This window comes from Paroedura picta, chromosome 8 (genome assembly GCF_049243985.1).
Source record: "Paroedura picta isolate Pp20150507F chromosome 8, Ppicta_v3.0, whole genome shotgun sequence".
Taxonomy (NCBI): domain Eukaryota; kingdom Metazoa; phylum Chordata; class Lepidosauria; order Squamata; family Gekkonidae; genus Paroedura; species Paroedura picta.
Window position 1 is genome coordinate 28,160,224 of NC_135376.1, and position 25,645 is coordinate 28,185,868.

At 43.2% G+C, this 25,645-nt stretch overlaps 2 protein-coding genes across 2 annotated transcripts in view; both read left to right on the forward strand.

Moving 5' to 3' along the window:
* PID1 (phosphotyrosine interaction domain containing 1) overlaps positions 1–25,420 on the forward strand; it is a 117,889-nt gene extending 92,469 nt beyond the window's left edge. The window contains exon 3 of the mRNA XM_077348825.1: positions 23,464–25,420. Coding sequence (XP_077204940.1) covers positions 23,464–23,940 — 477 coding nt within the window. The 3' untranslated portion in view covers positions 23,941–25,420. The remainder of the gene's footprint in view (positions 1–23,463) is intronic.
* LOC143843164 (uncharacterized) lies at positions 3,141–9,659 on the forward strand. Its single transcript, XM_077348824.1, has 4 exons — positions 3,141–8,060; positions 8,532–8,615; positions 8,796–8,879; positions 9,159–9,659. Exons 1-4 carry the CDS (start codon positions 7,439–7,441, stop codon positions 9,656–9,658), a joined length of 1,290 nt encoding a protein of 429 aa, XP_077204939.1. The 5' UTR covers positions 3,141–7,438; the 3' UTR covers position 9,659.
* Positions 25,421–25,645: the final 225 nt, after the last annotated feature.

Sequence of the window (25,645 nt, forward strand, 5' to 3'; positions counted from 1 at the left end):
ATTTTGTAAACTGGCTGGAGCCTGCTTGCTGAGGTCTATTAATCTAATAATAATAATATTGATGAATTTATAGTTAGCAAGGCTGAAAAGTCCTGATTTTAAAAGCCTTGGGGGCAGAGGAGGGTAACATCATGTTATAGTAAAGCAGAGCAAAAAGATTTAAGGCATGAATGTATAAAAATGGTGTTGTGGCAGACTCAGAACTGCTAATAGCATGGTTTTAATATGTTTGGAGTTCTGTTTTTTGCATTGCTTGACATAGCATGTCTATTACTTTTTTGCACTTTTGTAGCCCTAATTGCTTATTACATCTCTCATGTTATTTGATTTCATGGTTTTATGCCATGCAATCCACTTTGAATATCAACTAGAAAGTTAGTAAATAAAATAATGATGGGCTCCCCACCACAGTACTCTTTGCCCTCCCCCAAATAAATATTTTCTGATATCTGACCCTACATATGAGAGCATAATCTTGACTTGGTATTTTGCTCTGCTGAGAAAAATAAGAGCAGCTGGGGACATTGTTATGGGTATCTGTGCGGTTTGTTTATTTTAAGACAATGGTACCCTACTTATGATTGGTTCAAGTCAACAGCATTCACACATTTCATTAAAAATTCAGAAACGTGTTATAATTCAGACACTCAAAATTAGTACCTCTAAATAATAAAATTACTTACCCTCAACATCTGTTTAAAACACTTCAAAGAAAGTATCACAAGGGCCTGTAAATGGAAGTTACTGAAGCAAAAGGAGTTCCATGAGAACATTGAGCAAGATAATGGTTGATTTGACATGTGTTGTTGTTTCGTTGTTGAGAAACAAAAGTAAGAGAGTATCAGAACTTGTGCATGGTCACTATTAAATTTCAAGGAACAAGGTCAGGAAAAACATATACTTGCAAGGCCATAACTCACCTCTTCCACATCAACCAAAGCTAAGCTGTCATGTGAAATATAGCATAAGATTTAGGTGCCCGAGAGCATAATAGCTTTCCCCCAGGAGTGTCAATTTAAAGTCTGGTCATCAAACAAATAGATCGTTTTTCAACAACTCCTCCTTTCCTGCTCCTTTGCAGACCCTGAAATCCCCAGTATATACTAAAAGTTAATGGCAATATACCTACAGTACAATTTTGTAGAACTATTTACTTCATAAATCAGACCTTCTGTGATAGATCAATTTATAATCTGCTCCTGGGAATTCCATTATCTCTAAATTAATTATAGATGTATTAACTGCATGAAAAACCCCCACAACGCACCTGCATTGTAAATATATACCATGCTTATAGATTATCCATAGACTAAAAGGTCAGAAAACCAGCTTATGGCTAGATTTCTGGACTTGGAGAAGTGTGGGTTCAAATCTCCTCCAGTTCATACTGGAGAAAACTTGAACCAACCACCATTGTATTGCTTTATCTTCCTTAATGTTCTTGCAAAGATGAAATGCCTTAATAAAAGCAGTGTATAACACTTGTATCAAGAGCCTCTTGTGGCGCAGAGTGGTAAGGCAGCCGTCTGAAAGCTTTGCCCATAAGGCTGGGAGTTCAATCCCAGCAGCCGGCTCAAGGTTGACTCAGCCTTCCATCCTTCCGAGGTCGGTAAAATGAGTACCCAGCTTGCTGGGGGGTAAACGGTCATGACTGGGGAAGGCACTGGCAAACCACCCCGTATTGAGTCTGCCATGAAAACGCTAGAGGGCGTCACCCCAAGGGTCAGACATGACTCGGTGCTTGCACAGGGGATACCTTTACCTTTACCTATAACACTGACAGAGGGAGCTTTAACTCTCAAATACCCTAAACATTTTGTTAGGCTCTAAGGTGCTACTGGACTTGAATCTAGCTATTCTACTGCAGCCCCAGGGGTGTGCAGCAACATAAACAGACTAATTAATAAAATTGGTCTTTTTCAGACACAGATATATTGAAAGTGACAAATATCAGTATGCTTAGCTTCCCACGTTCCAAATACTGGTATGGTACTTGGATCTGCTTTTTCCTGTAGGTTTCTGATATTATTTGGATCCATTATTCCCTATGGGGAATATTTCTAGGGGACTATGGTGTATTTTTAAAGGCACTGGCACCAAAATTGCCAATACCTTTAAAAACCTTTCTTTAACAAACCCTCAAATCACAAGGGGTCCAATTGTAGGGGCCTTTGAATACAGTGCCCCCAGGCATCCTCCACTGTTTTCTGCAAATGCCTGTGAAAAACATAAAATTCAAGAAACTCCACGTGCTATTAAAGCTCTCGCTATGATAAGCCTATTTAAAAGTTGAGAAAATGGAACTACGGAACACCTATGTAAAATGTATGAATCTCAATTTAGGTCAAATACGTGAATCCACACACATACTGACACATAAAAATGAACTCCAGCAAAGAACGTAGAACAACAGAACCTTACCTAAAACAGCATAGCATGACAATACCAAGCCTTGGGAGACATGGAAACACAGGTTAGAAAACGGGGTGTGTGGGGTGGGGACCAGTACTGGGAGCTTGCAGATGCCTGCTCTTTATACTCCCGGTTAATCCCAAATATTTACAGAACTTTTTAGGAACTTTTTTTTTTTGTATCCTGAAAGATCCAAAAATAATTGGGGGATACATTTTCATCTGGTTATACTTGACCACACATCCCTATGCAGACCAATAGGGCTACCCTCTGAAAGTCTGTAAAACACTGTAACTATGATATATATGAATAATAAGTTATTAATTTCTTGCTACATTAAACCAACCTGTAAAAACTCTGCTAGTCTTGCTGTATTGTAATATTTTATGTTAGCTCTTTTCAGATGTTAAGGTCCACATGTTCTGATATGCTGGCAACTGTGGTAAATCTCAAAATGTGCAGCCACATATTGTTATATGAAGGGGGGCAACACAAGGATTTTCACTTTTAGTACATGCTATATCAAAAATCAGGCTTTTGCAAAATATGTATAAAATGGGAGGGGGCAGGTCTCATTTAATGATGGGCTATGCCAGGGGTAGTCACTGTGGCCCTCCAGATGTCCATGGACTACAATTCCCATGAGCCCCTGCCAGCGTTTGCTGGCAGGGGCTCATGAGAATTGTAGTCCATGGACATCTGGAGGGCCGCAGTCTGACTACCCCTGGGCTATGGCATATATTATGGGAACTTTAGCACCATTCAATTTATTGATTTAATCTGTCATATCAATCTAAATAGCATTTCTAGTTACAGCTCGCTACATGGGATGCCAGAATCATATTTAAATCTCCAGACTATAAAACTGATATTTCAAGCACAGTACATGATTTCATTTATAATAGGCTAACCAATCCACTGTATCCCATACCTCCATTTGTTTATTTGTTTTCATTCCTTCATAATGAGCTTTAGGCATCTGTTCATAACTACTGCTGCTTGATTTGAAACAGATGAGAAAGATAGAGCAGAGTGTCATCAACATATTGATGACATTGTTATTTAATACTAAGATGTTCTCTTCCAGTAGTTTTATGAAGCTCTTATTAGTATAGTATGCTAAACAAAGAAATTCTCCCTTAGCACTGCCTTCTGGGATTTACTCTCCAGGAAGAACTGGAGCACCTACTAAGTGGTGCATCTCAATACCAACTATGCAAAGTATCTCAGAAAGATATTATATGCAATGGCATAACATTTAACAGAGTTTCAGGAAAATCAACAGGGATGCGTGCTTCTCTTAGTTAAGGCCACCCAGTATCATCAAGTAGTAGACCAAGAGTTCCCATCTTGATGTGCTTGAGAAAGTGAGAAAGGGGAGAAAATACGGCCATAAAATGGTCTCCATAGTGATTCTCTAGGAATTTCCCCATGCATCTTGAATGTCACTCCAGAACTGAAGTCAAGTCTTCACTAAACTCCTACTTCCCCAGGCACCACTGTCGAAGTCTTTTGGCATTTGCTAAGTCAGTGCTGGCAGTCTTACTAAAGGAATGGTCCCGAACTTGTAGCTTCCCACGTTTCGCATCAATGCTAATTGTACACTGACCTGCCCATTTCTTAAGAGTCCATAAACAGCACGTTGTAACCAACCATTATTTTCAACTATTCTGTTAAGTCCAATTCCAACAATAACAATGTTACCTGACACAGTCAAACTTTATACTAACCTAGACTAAGTGTGTTAGTGGCATGGATTCAGGTCCTCTCCAGCTGAAGGAGTAATCCTTCAACAGAAAACCCTCTTAAATTGTGGGAAAGCTTCAAACTTTTTTTGTAAGCAACTTTGAATTCATTACTATAAACCAGCCTTTTTCAACCTTGTGACTGTGGAGGAGCCCCTGAAATAATTTTTCAGACTGTGAGGAGCCCTGGATGTGATGTCAACTGGCCGTGCCCACTGCCACACCCTCAGAATTGACATCAGTACCTGCACCCTTAGCCCTCCTTTTTCTCTCCCCCCCTGCCTTTACTCTGCCTTATGTAAGCCAGAAAGAAGAGTAGGAGCTGGAAAGACAACCTGACCCCCCCATACCACACCAGAGCTCCCATGGACCCCCTTCAGGACTCCACGGACCACCGGTTGGGAATCCCTGCTCGAAAACATTAATTCCCTATCTCACAGTGTTTAGTTTGGTTTGTTTTCGAGAATGTAATGGAGGAGGGGAGAATAATGTATGCCAGCTCCTTGGAGGAAAATGTTGGATTTAATAGATCTAACAATAATAAATAGAAAACTGCAGCATTTTACATTAGGAGCATCCGTTTTCCTCCTAGACCAAATGTGCAAAATTATCTCTTTATAAAAGAAGAAAAGAGAAGAAGAAAACAAAACAAAACAAAATATTCAGTATCATTTCCCTGGCCACAGGATTTCAAAAAGCGTTGTAATAGGAAATTAGCAGTTTTGGCTCTTCTTGATAGCACAAATGCAGAGGCAAAGTTTTACCGCACTGGAGGAACAGTACTGTGATCATTGGCATAGGTCTGAGACCTACTTGAATAGATCAGCTAGTCTTTTTTGGATCAGTCCAGCTCTGTTTGGAGCTGACTAGGAACACCCGCTAGCTATAGAATGAAGCACACAAAATATAAACAAACAAATTTTTTACCCAAATAAACATTATCCACTGCAGCAAAACATGTTCAATTCTAGAAGTTTTTCAGTGCACGCCTAAGCATCTTTATTCAACAGCAAGTCACACTGTATTCAGTAGGACACATGCCCAAGTATGTGCACACAGGGTGGTAGACTAGCCTGTGCTGTGCTAAGGAAATACAGGTATACAAGAGACACTGTCTGCTGGACAGGTCACCTTCTTTCTTGGAAGCAAAGCAATGAACTCCTTGGATTTCAGTGTGAGAGGAGATGGTTTTCCTTTAGGGGACAGGCAGGGTTGAGAGCCATTTGTTCACCTGCTTGGAAGACTCTTGAGTTAGGGAAACATGTTCATAAATTTATTCTTCTCCTTCTAAAGAAGGCAGTCTATAGCAGCGAATACACACATAAACACACAGGGCACTAACTGCTAATAGCGTTTAAATGGTGGAATGATAGCAAGAGGGAAGGGCTAGGGAGAGCCCAAGCTCTCTCATACACACATTCACCCACAGCTTCTCAGATACTCACAGACGAGGGAAGTGCAGGGACCATTACAGGCTGCACTTTTGTTCATACTTAACTGGGAGTAAGACCCATTGAATAAAGTGGGTCTTAGTTGTGGATAAACATACATAGGCTTGTGCTGCAGTTGCACTTCTGAGTAAACATGCCAAGAGATATGCAGGCAGGAACAATGGGGCAGAGGTGAGTTTGGGTGACTCATAGAGCATTGCTCCCAGGTAAATGATGTCACTTTTCGTTTTCTCTGCAAGTGACAATCCCAGCACTCCTGTAATGTTCCTCCCAGGGATTGTCAGACACATCTTGCAGCCCTACATGTTGTAATTCCAGTCTGTGCTGTGCAACCCAGTCTCAAATGCTGCAAAACATTCTTTGTTGTTTCTCTTTCCAGACCCAACGCTGGAAATAACCTCTAGGTGCTGCTATGCTCACAGCCTTTTCCTGTGCAGAAAGAGCTGTGCCTAAGATATGGAAATCAGTGGGGCATTTCCCACGGCTTAAAAATAGCACAATGGTTGCTGATTGAAAACGCTACTAATTTGCCATAACGCACGACGTCGTAAACAATCTGCAACAATCCTGAAACCGACCCGCAAAAAGCGCTTCGTTGTAGCGCTTCTAGGGGAATCCAGAAAACTGGATTCACCCTCCGGATAGCGATACACTCCTGCAACCAATCTGCAACAGTAGCGCTAAAGACCTGTGCGTTACCATTGTTGCGGGTTCTTCAAAGTCCCTCCTCCCGAGCCTGTCCTCCAAACTTCCGGCGAACTGTTCGCCATTTTTTTTTTCTCCGAGCGAGCGGGGATCTACGAGGCAACGGGACAGCGACTGGCTTTCAAGCACGATCACTTTCGGAAATTCTGCCCGGACACCACAAGAGTTTTTCACAAGCACAGTGGCACACACCGTCACGTTCCCAAAATTTGCCCAAAGCTTAAAACCCCGTCTACCATCGGCCAGTCCTAGCGGAGTCAACGTACAGGGAGCATTTTAAAAAATTTTCCTCTGAGCGTGCCAACGAACATTCGCCGCTCGCAGTCTCCTGCTTAGCTTAGAGGGGTTCAATAGACATGATTCGTGGTGATTTCATGAGGGGCGGCTTATGTGTAGTGGGTCTTTGTGTGGTTCCCAGTGCGTGCTTGTGCTTGGGTGCGGACAACCCCTTCCATTGGCGGCTAGACCTCCGGCAAGCGGAGTTGCCGTCCCCCGTTCATTTTAAAAAATTTTCCTCTGAGCGTGCCAACGAACGGTCGCCGCTCGCAGTCTCCTGCTTAGCTTACAGGGGTTCAATAGACATGATTCGAGGTGATATCATGAGGGGCGGCTTATGTGTAGTGGGTCTTTGTGTGGTTCCCAGTGCGTGCTTGTGCTTGGGTGCGGACAACCCCTTCCATTGGCGGCTAGACCTCCGGCAAGCGGAGTCGCCGTCCCCCGTTCATTTTAAAAAACATTCCTCTGAGCGTGCCAACGAACGTACGCCAGTTACATGTCATGTTTGGTTGATTTATGCTGTGGCTGGTGAATATTATTGGGGAACTGCCGAGTACTGCCGCACTTGCTCTCGGTTGAACACCGGCATGCGTTTGTGTAATGGCGGACATTTTCCTAAAATGGCTCCCGCTGCATGTTCAAACTGCTCTTCTCGCGTGTAAACGAATACGCGCATGCGTTAAGTCAAACAACAAGGGCGCCAATCTGGCCATTAGGAGCAGATCCTGTTCCCGCGCGAGGAGTTTTGAACGTGACATGTGACCTGATGTGGCCAATGTGCGTGTCCCCTGCTGCCCTCCACCAATCAGGAGCCGGCTAGTCCCTTTGTCTTTGTGTGCGGGAAGGTATATGATCCGTTGCACCCTGCACCTCCCACCACCATTTTGCTCAGCTACTAGCAAAAGCAACATGGAATCGTCTTCTCAAGCCTCGTCCGTCCCTGCAACCGGCCGTGGCCCAACTTGGAGGGACGCGGAGATCAGGGACCTGATCGGGATTTTCTCGGAGGAGAAAATCCAGGACGCGTTCCAGTCCTCCCACAGGAATAGGGAGGTTTTTGAACAAGTGGCTATTAAGATGCGCGCCCTGGGCCACAACAGGACCGGCCTTGAATGCCGGTCGAAGACCAAGACAATGAGGGCAGAGTACATGCGTGCCGTGAACCATAATAAGGGTTCCGGCAACGAAAAGGTAACCTGCCCCTACTTCGAGGAGCAGCGCCAGCTGTACGGGGACGGGGAAGGATCCGGCAGGCCGAAGCGCGTCGGCCGGAGCCTTAAGGTGGTTCGGAAGCCGGCTGCCCCGGTCGAGGAACCACCCGCTGAGGAGGATCCCGGCGAGGGAACCTCCTCCAGCTTTCGCCCTCCACCCCCCGTCCAGCAACGAGCCGCGGAATCGGTAACGCTGGACCTGATCGCCATCGCTCCTGGGGAGCCAGAGGAGGCTCCTGAGCAAACGCCCCTTGCCTCCGGTAAGTGATTTTCTTTTTATTTTATATTTCCTTTTGAGCAAATGTGTGTTCTGACGTTTGGGCATCGTTTTCTCGTGTGCTCGTTGCAACGCATAAGACGGTAGGCTGTGGAGTGCTTGCTGTGGTTACTATTTGAAACGGTTTTAATTTTATAATTTTATAATTTAATTTTTAAAAGATTTTAAAAGAAGGTAGGCTGTGGAGTGCTTGCTGTGGTTACTATTTGAAACGGTTTTAATTTTATAATTTTATAATTTAATTTTTAAAAGATTTATTAAGATGGTTGGCTGTGGAGTGCTTGATGTGGTTAGTATTTGAAACGGTCATGTTTAACCAACAGCCCCAAAATATTTGCAGCATGCCTCGCCCATAGGCCTTCTGCAGTACTTTGGCTCACAACTTTGGGAGCTTGCTTTGTGGTTCATGGTGTATGCTTGCTCGTTTTTCACTATTTTCTGCTCTTGTCCACAGAGACACAGTTGCCAGGGACGGGGCCCCTAGAGTCTCCAGCAGCACCTGACGTGGATAGTGATTCGGGGGCATCAACTAACATTGGTAAGTATTAGTAAAAATAGGGGGGGGGGGCTGTTTTAACTGCTTTGTGCTTTTCTGTTTGTGCAGGGCAGCAGCACTGCTAAGAGAAAGAAGAGAGTCCCTCTGCGTTGCTGGTGTAGGCTTTGAAGCTGGCTTTGCCACCCTTTGGTCCTAGATCTGTTTTTTTTCCTTTTTTTGCAGATTTCATACCCGGAACACAGGAGGAGGAACAGCCTAGGGTGCTTGGACCTCCTGCCCGGCGCAGGCGGATACAGATTCAAGATGGTGAGCGTGCATGACCTGTTCCTTTCGAGCCATAGCTGCAGGACAATGTCGCTAGGCACTAACCATGTGCTCCCTTTTAATTGTTGAGAGTCCTGCTGTGAAAGTAGGCAAAAGTAAAAGCACACCATGGGCAAACAAACAATAGCCATGTGCTCGCCGGGGATTGTTTAAATTCTTGGCAGGAAAACACGGGGACAAAAAAGAACACCATGTCCACCATGGTGTGTTTTGACTTTTTTGATGTTACTAACAGTTTTGTTTCTCATTTTTTGCCAACAGAGCTTCTTTCAGATGAGGAGGAGGAACCACCCCTGGCTCCAGGCAGCCCACCACCTAGAGGTGCGCTCCCAGCAGAGGAGAGGCTTACGAGGGAACGCGGCAGGCTGAGGCGCGTCTCCGTCTTGACAAGCGTGGGAGAGAGGCTCCTTGAGCACTGCTATGAGGAGTCACGGCGTGCCGCGGCCGCTGACCAAGCCATGCTCACACTCATTGCCCAGGAGGGGAGAAAATTGAGGGCAGTCCTTAGAGAGACAAACCAAATCCTACGCGAAGGCGTGGAGGAGGTGCGTCTGATAAGGAGACTCATGGAGAGGGCTGTAGCGGTCATGGAAAGGGCCTACCCTCCACAAATCGCCCCCCCACCACCACCCACACCAACACCACCACTTCCAGCACCCACCCCACCGACTCCCTCTCAGAATGCCTCCACCCAAACAAGAAGGAGGACTATTCTCGGAAAGAGAAAAATAAAACCAGCAGACAAGTACTCCCCCTCCTAGTTTTGCCCACTTTTTCTATTTCATGTTATCTGTGTTTTGTTGTTTGTTGAATAAAGTTTATATTTTTGACTCTGTCTCTGTGTACCCTACTGTAGAATCTGCAAGGCTGAAAGCGGCCTCTCTAGTGATTGTGTATATTGTGGTACTGCTGTGTGGGTTGGAGGTTGGAGGGGTGTTAGTTCAAGGAGTTTTAGGAGTGTGGTGTGGGGTTAAATATGTGCGAGTTTAAGAAGTCACACTGGAGTCTTGTTATAAAATTTGCAATAACATTTTATTTTAAAAAACATTTTAACAGGGGAAAAACATTAGGGAATGAAACTTGGAGCCCCACCAGCACCACCACCCCCCACCCCCCTGGAAAACCAATTTTTTTTAACAAAAGTATACATTTAACAGGGGAAAAACATTAGGGAATGAAACTTGGAGCCCCCCCCCCAACCCCTACCCCAAAACACAAACAGGAAACAAAACTCAGGTCCCACCGCTCCCCTCCCCAGCCCCTTCCATCGCCCTAACTCTCCTGCACAGCCGTCCCACGGTCCCCCTAACTTTGCGCCGGAAGAGCTCTTCGTCCTCCTTCTTCTTAACTGTGGGGAGGGAGAAAAAGTACACATTAGTACCACACATATTTTCAAATTTCTTTAGTTTACATGCATACACTTTTAAGTGGCCTTAGCCACAGTGTGAGAAGAGTTGGGCAGTGGGGAACATAACCTACGCTCTTCCGCCTCCCTCTGTTGCCTGTGCTGCTCAATCTCCCCTTTCAGCTCCGCCACTTGAGCCTCCAGGGAAGTAACTCTGGCCTCCATGGCACGCAGCCTTGCCTCCACAGTTTCAGCTATAGAAATCAAACAAAGAATTTGATCACACTCCAAAAGGAAGCATCACATCAGGCTCCCATATGGCTCCGTGTGGGTACACACACATGGGTCTCCCTCACAGACATAAAACTCTCACCTGCAGCCTGTCCCGAGGTGGAAGGTCCCTCTTCCTCCCCCTCCTCACGCTCAGGTGCTGTTGCCAGCTTGGATGGTGATTGTGTGGCTGGGCAAAGAAAAAGACAAATCATAATTAAAAGCACACAAAACAGAGATGAAACACAGCTGGTGGACACACCACAGTTAGAGTCTAAGCGCATAACCAAAGTGGTTCTACAGTACTGGCTGGCTAAGTCTGAGGGGGTTGACAGCATCTAAATACTTTCTCGAATTTCATTGGGGACAGTAGGGGAAAGAGGCAGCTAGTCATTCCATGCATGTTTAAGGGCAAAACACAACGAGGGCAGCACTCACCCATATGCCTCCTCATGTCCAGGGGGGGCTTCCCAGCCTTCTCCCATATTTTCACCATCTGGTCGTGGAAGACCGTCCTCCCACTTGGCTGCGGGATCCCCCCCCACTGTTCCAGACTGTTTAGGAAGTCCAGCTTAAGGCGCTTGAATTTTGTCCGGACCTGCTCCCAGGTCCGGACATAGCCCCTCTCCCTCAGCTTTGAAGCCAACACCAGGTAGGCACCCTTGGTGTGGCAATGGGTGCTGGCCATTAGGCGGCCAACACTTTTTGATTGTAGCACAAGCTCCAGAAGTGCCTCAGCCTCGGCGCGCTGCCAGAAGGAGCCCTTCCGTGGCTTCGGCATCTTCGGAATGACGGTTAGGGAACGAACGTGCGTTGCTCCGATCGACCACCCCGTTTTTTAAATGTATCAAAGCTGCCCACCAATAAAATTATTCCTTGGAACATGAGTGGATTGATCCTCCGGTTTGACAGGGGTCGCCAATACTTCCTGGCTACCCGCCTCCCCGAACTTTCCCCATTCAGCGCTTCCGTATTGTGTTTGTCAATTTCAGTGGGGAGTTAGCATTTAGGGCTGTCAAAGTGCTTTTGGACCAGAGAATCCCCGTTTTTTTGCTGGCAAAGTACACAAACCGCACAAGACAAGGTTAAACAAAGAACACAAAACTTTATTCAACAACAGAGTAGGAAAAACAATTAAACACGCCTCCTGTTTCTGTAGATGTGGGTGGCTATGGCGTCCCGAACCTTGCACCCCTCAGCATATATCCTTTTTCTCCTTGCTTCAGGGATGTCCTGTGTATCCTGAAGGACTACAGGTTCAGGTTCGTCCTCAGGGAAGGGGATGTTATGTCCCTTGTCCTCGCATATGTTGTGCAAAATCACACATGCGATTATCAGCGGAGTCACATTGTCAATATGTACATGGAGTCGTGACATTAAACAACGGAACCGTGACTTCAAACGTCCAAAGGCACGCTCCACTACATTCCTTGCCCGGGAGTGACTGAGGTTGTAGTGGCTCTGCACGTCCGTCCTTGGCCGCTTGTAGGGAGTCATGAGCCAGCGTCGTAATGGGTAGGCTCCGTCCCCGAGGACCAACGCCGGCACACGCACGCCCTCAATGGTGGCGGTGGGGTTTCCTGGAACAAAGACCCCTTCGTCCATGGCTTTCCTGAGGTTGGATTCCCTGAAAACAAGGGCATCATGCCTCCTGCCACTCCACCCCACCTCGGCATCGATAAACCGGCCGGAGAAGTCCACTGTTCCTTGCAGGAGAACAGAGCAAAAGTCCTTCCTGTTCCCGTACTCTTTTATGCTTCCCCCGGGGGCACGGATAGGGATGTGGCTTCCATCGACGGCCGCAAAACAATGCGGGAATCCAAGCCTGGCAAACCCGTCCATACTCTGGAATAAGGGAAAGAAAAGAATATAAGCCATGGCATGTCAGCGTGGGGTGTATCGCGTCTTCGTTGCTGACCTGTCAAACAAGAAAAAAAATTTAAAGGGCAAAGGGGATAGAATGACACTCACCGCTCCAAGCCGGTCTCCGAGGCACACGACTTTGCTGAACAATTCCGCCTCCATGGCGAGGCAGAACTCCTTAAGGATATCGCCAACCGTAGTGACTCCGAGTCCGAATTGCTGGGCTACTGTCCGGAAGTACTGAGGGGTGGCCAAGTACCACAATGCGGCAGCCACCCTTTTTTCAACTGGAACGGGGCGCCGCATGCCAGTGACTTGCCTCTCCATGCGTCCACGTAGAGCCTCCACGAGTTCAAAAAATGTCCCCCTCGACATCCTGAAGTTGGCAATCCAGTGGTCATCATCCCAGCGAGTCCACACAAAATTCTCCCACCAGTCAGAGGATCGTTCGTCCACCCAGAACTGTCTGGGGAACCGGACCTCTGCCAGAGCTTGCCAGCGTTTCTTGGCCGCCATGGTTACCCTTACAGAACGTCTTCTGCTGCTGGTCAGCGTTCCGGCCACCCGTTCTCGGTACTCCGCGATAGCAGACGTCCGACGCGACAAGGCGATATTCATGCGCTGGACCACCGCGAGCATGTAAGCCAGCAATTGAAAAATAAGCCTCTCCATTGCAACGTTGACCTGTGCTGCGGGCAGTAGGCTACGCAAACAAAAGAGTGAGGCCGACCGCGTGTCTGCCCAGGTGCATATAAGCAGGTAACCTGTGGGCGTGTACTGTGGGCGGGGATTAACCAATCAAACATGTCAATGCATCTGGTTCCTAGAAAACAATAGAAAACACGTTCCAAGGGCGCCAATGATTGGACGATAACGCGTTGCTACGGGGTTTCCTGGGTTTTTTAAAAAAAAAGGGAACCCCGACAAGTTCGGCTTCAGGGTCGAGGTCAAAGGTGTGCCTGCAGTTTGATTGACGGGCACGGGAGGCCAGAAGCGCTAAAAAGGGACCTCCTTTGTAGCGATAAGACGGAGAACCGGAAGCCTGTGGGTTACGAAAGTGGCGAGAAGTGAAAGTGCCAAATTCCGCAAAAACCGCAGCTGTGCGTTACGGGCACGGCTAGTTACATTTCGCTACTTGAAGTAGCGCTTTCACAAACGGCAACCAAATAGCAACTTTGAGCTCTGTGCGAAATGGCCCAGTGAGTTGAGCTTCACAGTGCACAATTAGTTTCCAAGTTCATTTCAACGTTTGGATTATGCCTCACAACATAGCATCACCTGGCCCATGGAGAGAAGCATCACTGACAAATTCAGTACTCTTGGGAGCTGTCATTACTGCTGCCTTAATGGCATGCAAAGAGAAGTCCAGCATATTTTCTAGTAATTTTGCTAAGAGGTTCTAAGGTTTCCTTTCCCTGGTCTCAGGTCTCTGTTGTGCTGCTGCGACTTTGGCACATAGAAAGCTTTGGGGAATGCACCCAGGGGCTTCTCCTTGCAAGTCTGGAATATATTCTGTAATATACCCGGGAGTTTCCACCACTGGGAATATATTCATAATGCTTTCTGTTTAAAATATTGCAGAGCAAAACTATTCTTCTCCCCCCCCCGTTGCCTCTGCTATATTTCAAAACAATAATGTAGTTCCTTTGTGTAAATGTGAAGCTGCCCCCCCGACTAATGTGTAATATTCAGTAATGATTATGTCTTTTGGCAGTTGCTATCTGTGTATCTCATCTTGGTCTAAGGCAGGGATTCCCAACCAGTGGTCCATGGGAGCTCTTGAGAGGGGCCCGCAGCCTTTCCCCCGTTGCCTTAATGGACTCACCCACAAGCTAGGGAAGTGGTACCTTCTATTGCTCCCCTACCCCTTCCTGAGCATGAGTGTGTTCTCTCATGGTTTCTGCACCTGGAAAGGGGTGGAGCCTGCACAACTACTCCTGCCTTAAACAGCCTCCTCTCTCCTCCCCCCCAGTCCTTCTCAAGCCTGACTGTTAACATGGCCTGACTGTTAACATGTCATGTCTGGTGACATGTCACTTCCAGGAACATAATAGGGTCATCAAATATTTCAATATAGTAAATAGATTTCTAGGGAGTCTTCAAGCTTCAGTTGATTTTTTAATATTCAGAATTCTAAATAGATCCCCATGCATTTCACTGCATAGCTTTATCAAGGGACATCAATTTCCAATTGTTTTCTACTGGCAACTTCAATTTAGACTGTTTCTTAGCAGAAAATCTGATACATATGGTTTTTAATCTGAATACCATGCAGCAAACCAAAGACTATTATAACAAGTTCTATGAGTAGCTTTCCACCTCCTCAAATGCCCAGTGATGGGCCTGGAGGGGGTGGTAAGGGGAGGGGCATGGATGTGCTTGTACTTACCAACCATATTCTGCATGACTGTATCACTTTTGGTGTTTCCCGAAGCCTGAAGAATGTTTCAGGGGTTTCTCAAGGTTTAAAAAGGCTGGGCTAGAATGAAGAGACCTGACTTTAGATCAATAGAACACCCAACATTTCATTACTCAAACCTCCAGATGTGTCCATCTGTATTCTGAACAGGTGCATAGGGCTGCCCTTGAAGACATCTTGGAAACGGCAGCTGATCCAGAATCCGGCAGCCTGACTGTTGCCAGTGACTAACTGTTGGGAACATATCTGCCCCAATTTGAAATAGCTACATTGGCTGCTAGTTTGTTTCCAAGTTTATTTCAAGGTTCTGATTATGTCTTTTAATGCTCCTCATGCTCTGGACTTTATTTCACTTGCCCTGGTGAAATAGACCTGTGGATGAAAGTTCTTTTACATACCAGAGTTCAGTGATCTAAATATTGTGTATTTAATAATATATAGAGTGCTGAAGGAGCCTCTTGTGGCACAGGGTGGTAAGGCAGCCGATATGCTGTCTGAAGCTCTGACCATGAGGCTGGGAGTTTTCTCCTAGCAGCCAGCTCAAGGTTGACTCAGCCTTCCATCCTTCTGAAGTCGGTAAAATGAATACCCAGCTTGCTGGGGGTAAAACGGTAATGACTGGGGAAGAGGATGACAAACCACCCTGTATTGAGTCTGCCAAGAAAATGCTAGAGGGCGTCACCCCAAGGGTCAGACATGACTCGGTGCTTGCACAGGGGATACCTTTACCTTTACCTTATAAAGTGCTGAGCCAGAGCAGAGGCAATTTATAAAAAGATGCATTGATGACTTCTGTCCCACAGGATCTTTCTTGAACATTAGAGTTTCGCAGCTTTTCAGCGATTGCTTCCTAACAATTATGGAAATGAAACTGATTAGATTAGAACTGAAGTAAATGATAGTTTTTCTTTAAATGCATCTGAAAATACTTTTGGTCACCAACCAGAAATAGTTTAAATCTAAAGTTCTTTTATAGAATTATCTTTGCCAATCTCAGTATTTTTATATTCTGACTTTGGTGTCCCAGAAGGGATGATGATGATGATTTTTATTATTATTATATTTATTTATTTCCCGCCACTCACTATACTGGCTTGTGGCGGGTAACAATAGTCTTAAAAACTCAATTAACACTCCCATTAAAGACTTTAAAAATTCCCAACATGGCGGAGAAAAATCCTACACCCACCCGCTACACCCACCAAGGCGATGGAAAAAATGGAGAAGGAGCAGTGTGCACTTCGGACCTCAGAGGGGGCAACAATCTACTTCGCAGACCCCAGCCTCAACCATAGACCTGCTGAAAGAGCTCTGTTTTACAGGCCCTGCGGAAAGCTAACAGATCCCGCAGGGCCCGCAGCTCACCTGGGAGCTAATTCCACCAGTTAGGGGCTAGGACAGAGAAAGCCATGGCCCTGGTTGAGGCTAGGTGCGGTTCCCTAGGGCCAGGAACAACCAATATATTTTCCCTCGCAGAGCGTATGGTGTAGAAGATTGTATGAACTACAGCAGAGCATTTCTGCAGTTTGCATGAACGTTTTGCTAGAATAATTGTATAGAGACTTGGAACGGTCCCTGATTCAAATATCTCAGCAGGGCAAAAGTTCAGGATGGAGCCTCAGAATCACAGCCACCACCCACTATCCCCTGCCAGATTCAAGTGAGGGTGGCTTTTACTGTGTGAGAATTGAGTGGGATCCATAAAAGGAAGCTGGCTACCCATAGCCTGGGTAGAAGTAGATGTTATTGAGTCAGATGTCCAATGTGTCTTCCAAACCAGTTATCTGCCCCAAATTCTTCGTTGTTGTTGCCCTAAGTTCATTGCTGTTGCCCTGTAGCATCATCGTGCATTCATTTTCCTTCGTTGGTTTCCCTGAACTTTTTCAAACCCACGTTGCTTTAAAGTTTTAGTATAGATCACAATAAAATCTGGATAGCTCCTATGTGTAGTAGTGAGGATTCAGATTTTCTGGCCAACATGACAGCCATTTTTCCTTACCGTGTCCCTGTGGTATCCATTTTATCTCCCTTGTTCTATCATATCACTGTATTAATAGGTATAAAAATTCATTTGAATTCCTAGCTTTCATTTTTTAAAAGTAAGTCTCTAGCTCCTACCCATGTCTTTTAGGTGAGCACTGGCCTTAGGTGAGCTTCAGTACTACATCTGTAACATGGGAATTAATACTTTGTATGACTGTTTTCTTAATGTACTAATGTTTGAAACACACTATAGAATAGTATTGATACTGTATGTATTGTATGTATCCAAGGGCCCATACAAAACAATTATTAATTAATAAAAGTACAAGAATTAAAACAGAGTCTGCCTCAGGATAATATATATCAAATCAGCAAATTTAAACAAAATGTATCACTGTAAAATGTATAAGATCAACATTTCATATTGGTGATTCTCATTAAAAGTACTTCAGATCTTTCTGGCAGCCAAAGCAAAAAAGTGCCCTCCTATGTGAAAACTTATCTGATAAGTTAATTTGTCAGAATTAGAATCTCTAGGTTCTGAAGACAAAGGACAGGCTAAAATTTGGGTGGCCAAACTGTGCCTCTCCAGGTTCTGGCAGGGGCTCATAGGAACTGGCCATCCCTGGGCTCAAACAAAGTGAGGGAGATCTTCCAGATCTGAATTCCCACATATCCAATGGCATTGAGCCAAAAGTGCTTGAGAATAATGCCCAAAAAACATAGCTGATGGCATTGTTTCAAATCATAAAGATGTTAATGCCATCCTTGTTATCTTTTAAAATTATATCATGGAGCTGATTTCAATGGCAATATTATAGAGTGATCAATCAAAGCATCACCTTTGTAGACCCATTCTCACACATCAAGGATATTGGCTAATGTGCAAAGCAAATCATCTAGGAAAGTGTATTGGGAAAGGGTGGAGCCAAAAAAATCAGATTGAGTCGTGTCTTTGTTCATAAAGGTTGAAGCATTGAGGACTAAAGGAGTCTGGTTTTGCTGTTGTATATTTCTTCCAAGATGTCACAATAGATAAGTGAGCATAGGCTTTGATTGTAGGCCTTCATCAGGGCCTCAAGGGACTCTTGCCAAAACTCATCTAAGAAAAAGATTTTGAATAGGTTCTAAGTAGTGGACTGTTTGCTCTTTCCATCCTCAGACATCAATACTTGGAGGGTAACCTTAACTTGTGAAAAGCTTTTGGGATGGGTCACTATGTAGCATTGAGAAACACAGCTCAATTTTTATTATGACAAGTTGACTTTCAGAGCACATATAAAAATCATCGTAATACCCACTGTTTTATCCACGGTATATTTGTTGCTCCTATATAACCCTTATCCCTCCAGTTCTGGCTACTGCATGGCAAAAAAGGAAGGGCAAAGCTTTCACTAACTGGTATATGCATTCCTTTTACAGTAATACCATTTTGGAGTTATTTTGGAGAGCCAGTTAGTGTTATTCCTCTTTCTGCTTTACTTTCAGTTGGATTTGCATGCACATCCTGGTATATAAGAAAGTGTTCCTATGTGGCAACAAAACTGTAGTTCCTCTTCCATACCAACATCTGATCTCCACCTATAAGCACTTTTTTACCCTTTGCTGTACACAAGAAAGAAAATGCCTAGAGGGGATCTCACTTAAAGTAATCATAAAAAGCCATTTCCAATTTCAAACCAACATAGGTGCCTTCTCTGCCATGCAACTTTCTTTATTTTCCTTTTCTTGTTAGGATAGTGCAATCGTAAGGGAAATATTTTTAATAGATAGATATCATTTTCCAACAACTAAATACACATTATACCTTTTATTAAGATCAGCTATATGGCATAAACCAGTGCCCATGCTCTCAAGTTGTCTGAAACTGTTAATCAGGCTGGATGTTAAAATGTTGGAGTCAGAAAGAATTAGGAGACCATTTTAGACCCAGCGTCCTGCCCAATAATATTCCTGACAATATTGTTTTATCATCACTGTTCTATTCCAGGGGCTCAGTTATATTCTGCGCAGGTTTCTTCTCAGCAAGGGTAGCTAATGCATCAATCCATCATCAAAGTGTCTTTCTCCCAGCAGGATCACTCCAACTTGGCTTTTAAAATTAATTCATCACACTTACAAATATAAATGTTTTCAAAATATATATAGAAAATCTCTTAGAGCTGAATCTCCTATGCTATTGGTCAGCTAAGTTATTTCCTCCAGAGAAGGATTTTTGTAGCTTGTATTTCTTTTCGATAACCAGCATGAATTTTTGAAATACTCTAGAATTCTTCAGTAGAAAATTAGCGGAAGATTTTACTGAAGTCACTGCTTATGTTTACCGTGTTTTGGGTGGACTGTAGTTGTTGAGAACTATAGCTCAGTGGTAGAGCATTTGCTTGACATGGGGAGAGTCCCAAGTTCAGTCCTTGGTATCTTCAGTTGAAAGGATCACAGGTAGTGATTTGAAAGATCTCCACCTAGTATCCTGGGGAGCCACTACCATTCTGAATAGACAATATTGACCTCAGTGAATCACTGATTTGGTTCAGCTAATGTATGGTTCAGCTAATTTGGTTCACACAATGTATGTGTTCAGGTGAAAATTTTGAAAACAGGGAAGGAATAACATGAATGTGAACCCAATTTGCATAATGGTCTGCTAGAGTGAAGTCCTGCTTTTAAGCAAGGTAGAGATTGATATCTCTGGTCTAGTGAAATGAAATAAAAGACTATGAGTCTGTTGTGATTCCTAGTATTCTACCAAATATGACGTTCTTCGGGAATTGTAATATTCCCTATACATACTGTGAATATTTATAAACTGGGACTCATTATTTGGAAGTTTTATTGCTTTTGGCTGGCAAGAATAAACCACAATCTATTTCTAATAGTCTTGTAAGTTTATTCTTTAATTATAGCTGCCTTTGGATCACTGTTTGTGTCACTTAAACAAAACCTACAACTGTTTCAGGAATAGTGGGAATTATGATTATATTCCTCTCTTCCCATTATATTGTATTCTCATCTCTGAATTGGCTGTACAGCTTCAGGGATTCCTGAATGAAGCAGATTGTTTGGATTCATTCCAGTTTGCTTTCCGGCCAGGCTATGGGACTGAAATGGCCTTCTTCACCTTGATAGACGGCCCATGCTGGGAGAAGGAAAGGGGTGTATGATCCTGTTAATTCTCTTGACCCTCTAATCAGATCTTTATGCCATTCATCAAAGTATTCTCCTGGACCACCTTTTGGAGATAGAACTAGGAGACACCATTTTGTGGAGGGCCTACCTTGAAAGCTGGTTTCAAAGTATGGTGCTGGGGGAGTGATGCTTGGCTCTTCCCCTCTGTCCTGCAGGGTCCTTTAAGGTCCCTCATGCTTTTTAATATTAACATGAACTGCTGAGAGGGGCCATACAGAGATTTGGACTAAATATGCATCTCATCATCCTCTTGCACTTTCATAAGATCCCAGGAATGCTATGAAAAACTTGAATAGGTGCCTGGAGGCAGTTTTGGGATGGATGAGGGCTAACAAGTTACTGCTGATAATGAAACTGGAATATCTCTTGTTTTTTTTTCTTTTTCTTTCTTTAGTTAATATTTATTGATTATATATATACACACACATATGATTGTCATTGATTAATTGGTTCTCTTGAGAGATTCATCCCCCCTCCCTCACTTCCATTCAGTCATTGGTTAGTTTGATAGTCCTCGAAGAGCTTCCATTGCTTCTGGAATTCATTTTCCGGTCAGCTATTGACTAATACTATCAGTCTCGCCAATTTAGCAAAGTCAGATAGCTTTTCTAACCAAAGTTCTGTCGTGGGTATCGTCTTCACTTTCCAATTTTTAGCCAACAGTATTCTGGCCGCAGTTGTAGCATAAAAAAATAATACTCTTGCCTGTACTGGCAGATTGTCCGGAAAGAAACTTAGTAATCAATACTCAGGTTTCATTACAAACTTAATTTTTAGCATCTTTTCTAGCTCCAAGTGAACCTTGGACCAATACTTATACACCCTATGACACCTCCACCACATGTGAAAAAATGATCCCACCTCCTCCTGACACTTCCAACATTTGTTATTACCCCTATTGGACATCCTTACTAAAGCTTTTGTTGTTAGGTACCAACGATAAAACATTTTATACCAATTCTCCCTAACAGCCTGACTCCTAGTTAGCTTTGGTATCTTATTCCATATCCCTTCCCAAGTTTCTAAAGAGATTTGAGTTTTGAGGTTCATCATCCATTTAATCATGCAGTTCTTAATAGACTCTGTTTCAGTCTCATATTGCAAGAGTTTTTTATAAATTTGTTTTTTTTAAGGGGTTTTAAACTATATGCACATGCTGCGATGTTAGTTATGCTAGCGGATTGGATGATTAACCCAATGTTCAAAGATTTAGCGTTAGATAAGGCTGGACTGGGATCAAGCTTGCATGAAACTCTTTGGCTCTCTTCAAGTCAGAAAACAAAAAGCAAAAAGAAGAATATAAAGAACAGCCTATGGTTTGATGGTGCCTTGAAGATTTGGCTAAGATATAAGGGTAGATTATCGGCAACATGCTCACTAATAAAATCACCAATTGAGGCTTATTTCACCGCTCAACAGCAAACAAGGATATCCTGTCTGAAGTATATAGACATCTTAACTAACACAGGCAGACTAAAAGACCTTCAAACTCTGAATGAAGGAGGAATTCCATTGCAATGGATAGAATATAACCAACTGATATCGAGACTCAAAATGGAATTTGGAACTTCAAAGGGAGTTAAAATATCCCTAACGGAGTTTGAGCAAATATCTCTTGTTCTATACGGGTTTTTACTTCTTTTAAAGGAGCAGGTGTGTAGCTTGGTGGTGTTGCTGGATCCCTGCCTCATGTTGAATAACATATGACAGTGGTGGGCAAGAGTCTTTCAATAGCTTTGGTTGGTGAGCCACCTGCAGCTTTTCTTGGAGGGGGAGATCTTGCCCATGTAGTGTATGCCCTGGCATCTAGAATAATTTGCTGCAACAATTGTCCATGACCAGAACATGGACATCTTAAGAATAGATCCAAGAAGAAGAATGCAAAAGCTAAATATTTATGTATCCTGTCAAGCAGTATTCAGGAGCTACAAGTCTACTTTGTATGTCCTCACTCACTTTATTTGAAAATAGTTCTCTGTTTAAACCTGTCATGAACTTCGATTCATGCCCATTTAGTTTCGTTTCTTGAAGGCTGGCAAGGTCAAGGGTTGTAAATCTGTAAATCTGTCCTCAGGCTCAAAATTTTCTTCCGTTACGTTATCAATCTCCCTTTAGCGACCTTGCTGGGACAGCCTAGTCTCAACAAAGCTGTAACTGTAGAGATTAGATTCCGGCCATCTGGCAATCCTGTGAACCTTAGCACCTTAGGTGCCCTCTTGCTTTCCTGCCAAAATGCCTATGTACCCTCCCTTATTGAGAGAACACTATAACTATTCTGAACTGACTATTGTTCGCCGTTACTATCAAGATCTTTTGCTTAGGAAGATCTTGGCTCGCTTTAGCATTTCTGTAGACTCTGTTAAATAAAGCTCTCTTTGGATTTCAACTGACTGTTGGATCACAGATGTGTCTTTTACATGGACTCTGCAGGCTGGGCTCAGGCTGATTCCTGACAAAACCATAACAAAACAATGGCATTTCAGACTTTCAGCAAGGAGAGGTAAATGACAGCTGTTTCATACAAGCACACACCTCTTCCATAGGAGCACTACTCTTGGACATATATACATGCATGTATCCACAAACCCTGTTAACTAGATTGATTTTGTAATCCTCTTATTGCAGAAGATGAGCCGAAGAAGAGTTGGTACTTCTATAGCCAACAGAGAAAATAACTGAGGATTTCCTTATTTTTTGTTTCTTTAGTCTCTTTGCTACACTAGGCTCCCATGCTTTAATATACCATGTAGCATTTCTGAGGCATCCTATTTTAGCATAGTTAAAGGAGAGGTTAAATGAGGTACTTAACAAGTAAAGAAGTGATTGTTTTTTTGTTGATAATATAAAAGTAATCAGCGGAAGTAAGAAGGTATATTTTCAATTTGGAAAATGCATTATGCCTTGAGGCAATGCTGCTTCTGACTTGTACTCTTGTATGATTTGTACATAAGTCAAATTGAAAGCTAAAACAAAGTCAATGTATTGTTTCAAAATTAATACAGATGTGCCTTGGGGCTATGTGTGAATTATTTTGAGATGCAGTGATTGACACATTTGAGCCTGTTGGAATTTGAAAGAATAATTCACAGTTTTTGGGAAAATCTTTAACTAAAAATAATTACTGAAAATTATAGAAGCTTTTAAGAATTATTGATGGTTTTCAGGGAGATTCATTGGTTCCACTTTATCAATGTCTTCTGCCAGCAGGTGAAGACTTTTCTGTTTCGTTTAGCATTCTTTCAGTAATTCTCCTTGTGTGTGCCTATGTGTATGTAATAACTGTGTTTTATTGAATTGTTTTTATCGTTTCAAATATAAGCTTTTAAATTTTTGTTTTAATGTTTTGTTTGTTTGTGACCTTGGGGACCCTAAACTGGGGGGAAAGGCAGCATAAAGATGTTTTAAATAAAAATAAAATACTTTGTGGATGAATCACACATTTTGAAACTGAAATACTAGTATTAGTTGACAAGCTTTCCCCCCTTTTGTTCTCTTTTCAGGTTACATATTTGGGTAAAGTTTCTACGACAGGGATGCAATTTTTATCAGGTTGCACAGAAAAACCAGTCATTGAGTTGTGGAAGAAACACACACTTGCCAGAGAGGACGTCTTCCCAGCTAATGCTCTCCTGGAAATCCGCCCCTTCCAAGTTTGGCTTCATCATCTGGACCTCAAAGGAGAAGCTACTGTCCACATGGACACCTTTCAGGTTGCACGTATTGCTTACTGCACTGCCGACCACAATGTCAGCCCAAACATCTTTGCTTGGGTATACCGAGAGATCAACGATGACTTGTCCTACCAAATGGACTGCCATGCTGTAGAGTGTGAGAGCAAGCTAGAGGCCAAGAAGTTGGCACATGCCATGATGGAGGCCTTTAAGAAGACTTTCCATAGCATGAAGAGTGATGGCCGGATCCATCGGAATAGCTCATCCGAGGAAATGTCTCAAGAATTAGAATCTGATGATGGCTGATTTGAACTCATTAACGATTAAGCAAAAGCAGAAATGGCCATGGGAATAGAAGCATATATAAGCAACAGTTTGGGATGAGAGGTCTTCCCAGCACTTGACTGATCCAGCTTTTCAAAATAAAAAAGAGCAACTCAGCAAACTCCTACAAATCCATATTTTTAAAGAATCATTACAGTGAAAGCTGCTGTTTTAAAATGTGTGTGAGAGAGCTTTTCCTTTTCTTAAATTTTATTCTCCTTTCCTGCTCACCTCCCAGTTCCATTTTGGCCCTTTGTATTCAGGTTCGTATTTTGAAGATGAGATCATTATTTCTTTTTGCCTGTTGAAATACATCTGCGTAATTCTAATGATAACATCCTCTAAGATTTGTTGCTAGGGTTTACTGCTGATGCCGAGTAGCAATCCAGATCAGTTGCTGGAGAGAAAATATGATTTGGTGGCCTACTGCTAATCCTGTTGACCACCTTCAGGCTGAAATGGCTATGCCGCCTTTTAGATTTAACAGCCTGACAGTCTCCACTTAAGTCACATTTCACAGTTTGAATATTTAAAGATGCTTATATTTACACATTATAATCATATGCTTTATTTTATTTTATTCATTTACCTTTTTAATGTACCTGCAGCCATTCATGTCCCACTTAGCACCCATAGTTTGTTTGTTTTTAATACAAACTGCAGGAATACCAAAAGGGAGGGGATGGAAATCCAGTTGTGAACCTACTACCTTTGCATCCCCTATGGGAAATGGAAATTTAATTGGGAGAGAGAGAGAGAGAGAGATCTTGTAAAGGCTCTGACTAGTTCCATTTGGACTGTGATTCTTGTTCGGCCTCAGGCCCGGCGTGGCGAGAGAGAGTACTTGTTTCACAGCAATCATGTTGGCAATCACTTCTTTATGGGCTTGGTTACCTGATATCACTTGTTCTCAAGGGTCAGTGTTGAGTGACCATTATGATCACAGGATATCTAACAGAGAAAAGTCAAGGATTATTTGGGATCAGTTTGAAAGCAAATGGCTTGTTCTGATGTAAAATTCATCCTAATATTTCCTAAACCCTTTCCTAATCACAGATGAAAGGATTCAAAAATTAAGAGTTTTAAACTTTTTTTTAAGGCCAAGTGCTAATTGATAGTTCGCAGGTAATGCTGCTCGTTTATACAGTCTTGTTCATAAAATGTGGTCATGTTAGGGGCACTAGGGCACCTTACAGAAGCCTTAAAAGAGAGCTAATCAAAGCAGATAGCTATAGAAGTCTGTTCTGTGTGGATATGTATCACGCGTGTTTTTGTATGTGAGTGTGTGTGTATGAGTATGTGTGATTAGTGTTAAAGCATGTAGATTGATCATGGGGGACTCACGCCTCTTGAAAATATGCTTATTGCTTTCCAAGTGTATGTAAACAATTCCTGCAACATAAAGGCATTCATACTTTAATAAAAAAAAGTTTGAATTAAAAATAAATAATTTTAGACTCCATGATTTATGTGTGTTTCTGTTTTGCTTGGAATACAATGCTTCAATTTAACATGCCTTTTTCAATTAAAAAGAGCTAATTCACAAAGATGCTCTAGAAGAGAGTGGCATATAATTTAGTTTCCTAATTTTAATTAACTTTACAAAAAACTACAAGCAGCTCATTTCACCAGTTCAGGGCCAGGATCGAAAAGACCCTAGCCGGGGTCAAGGCCAGACATGCATCTT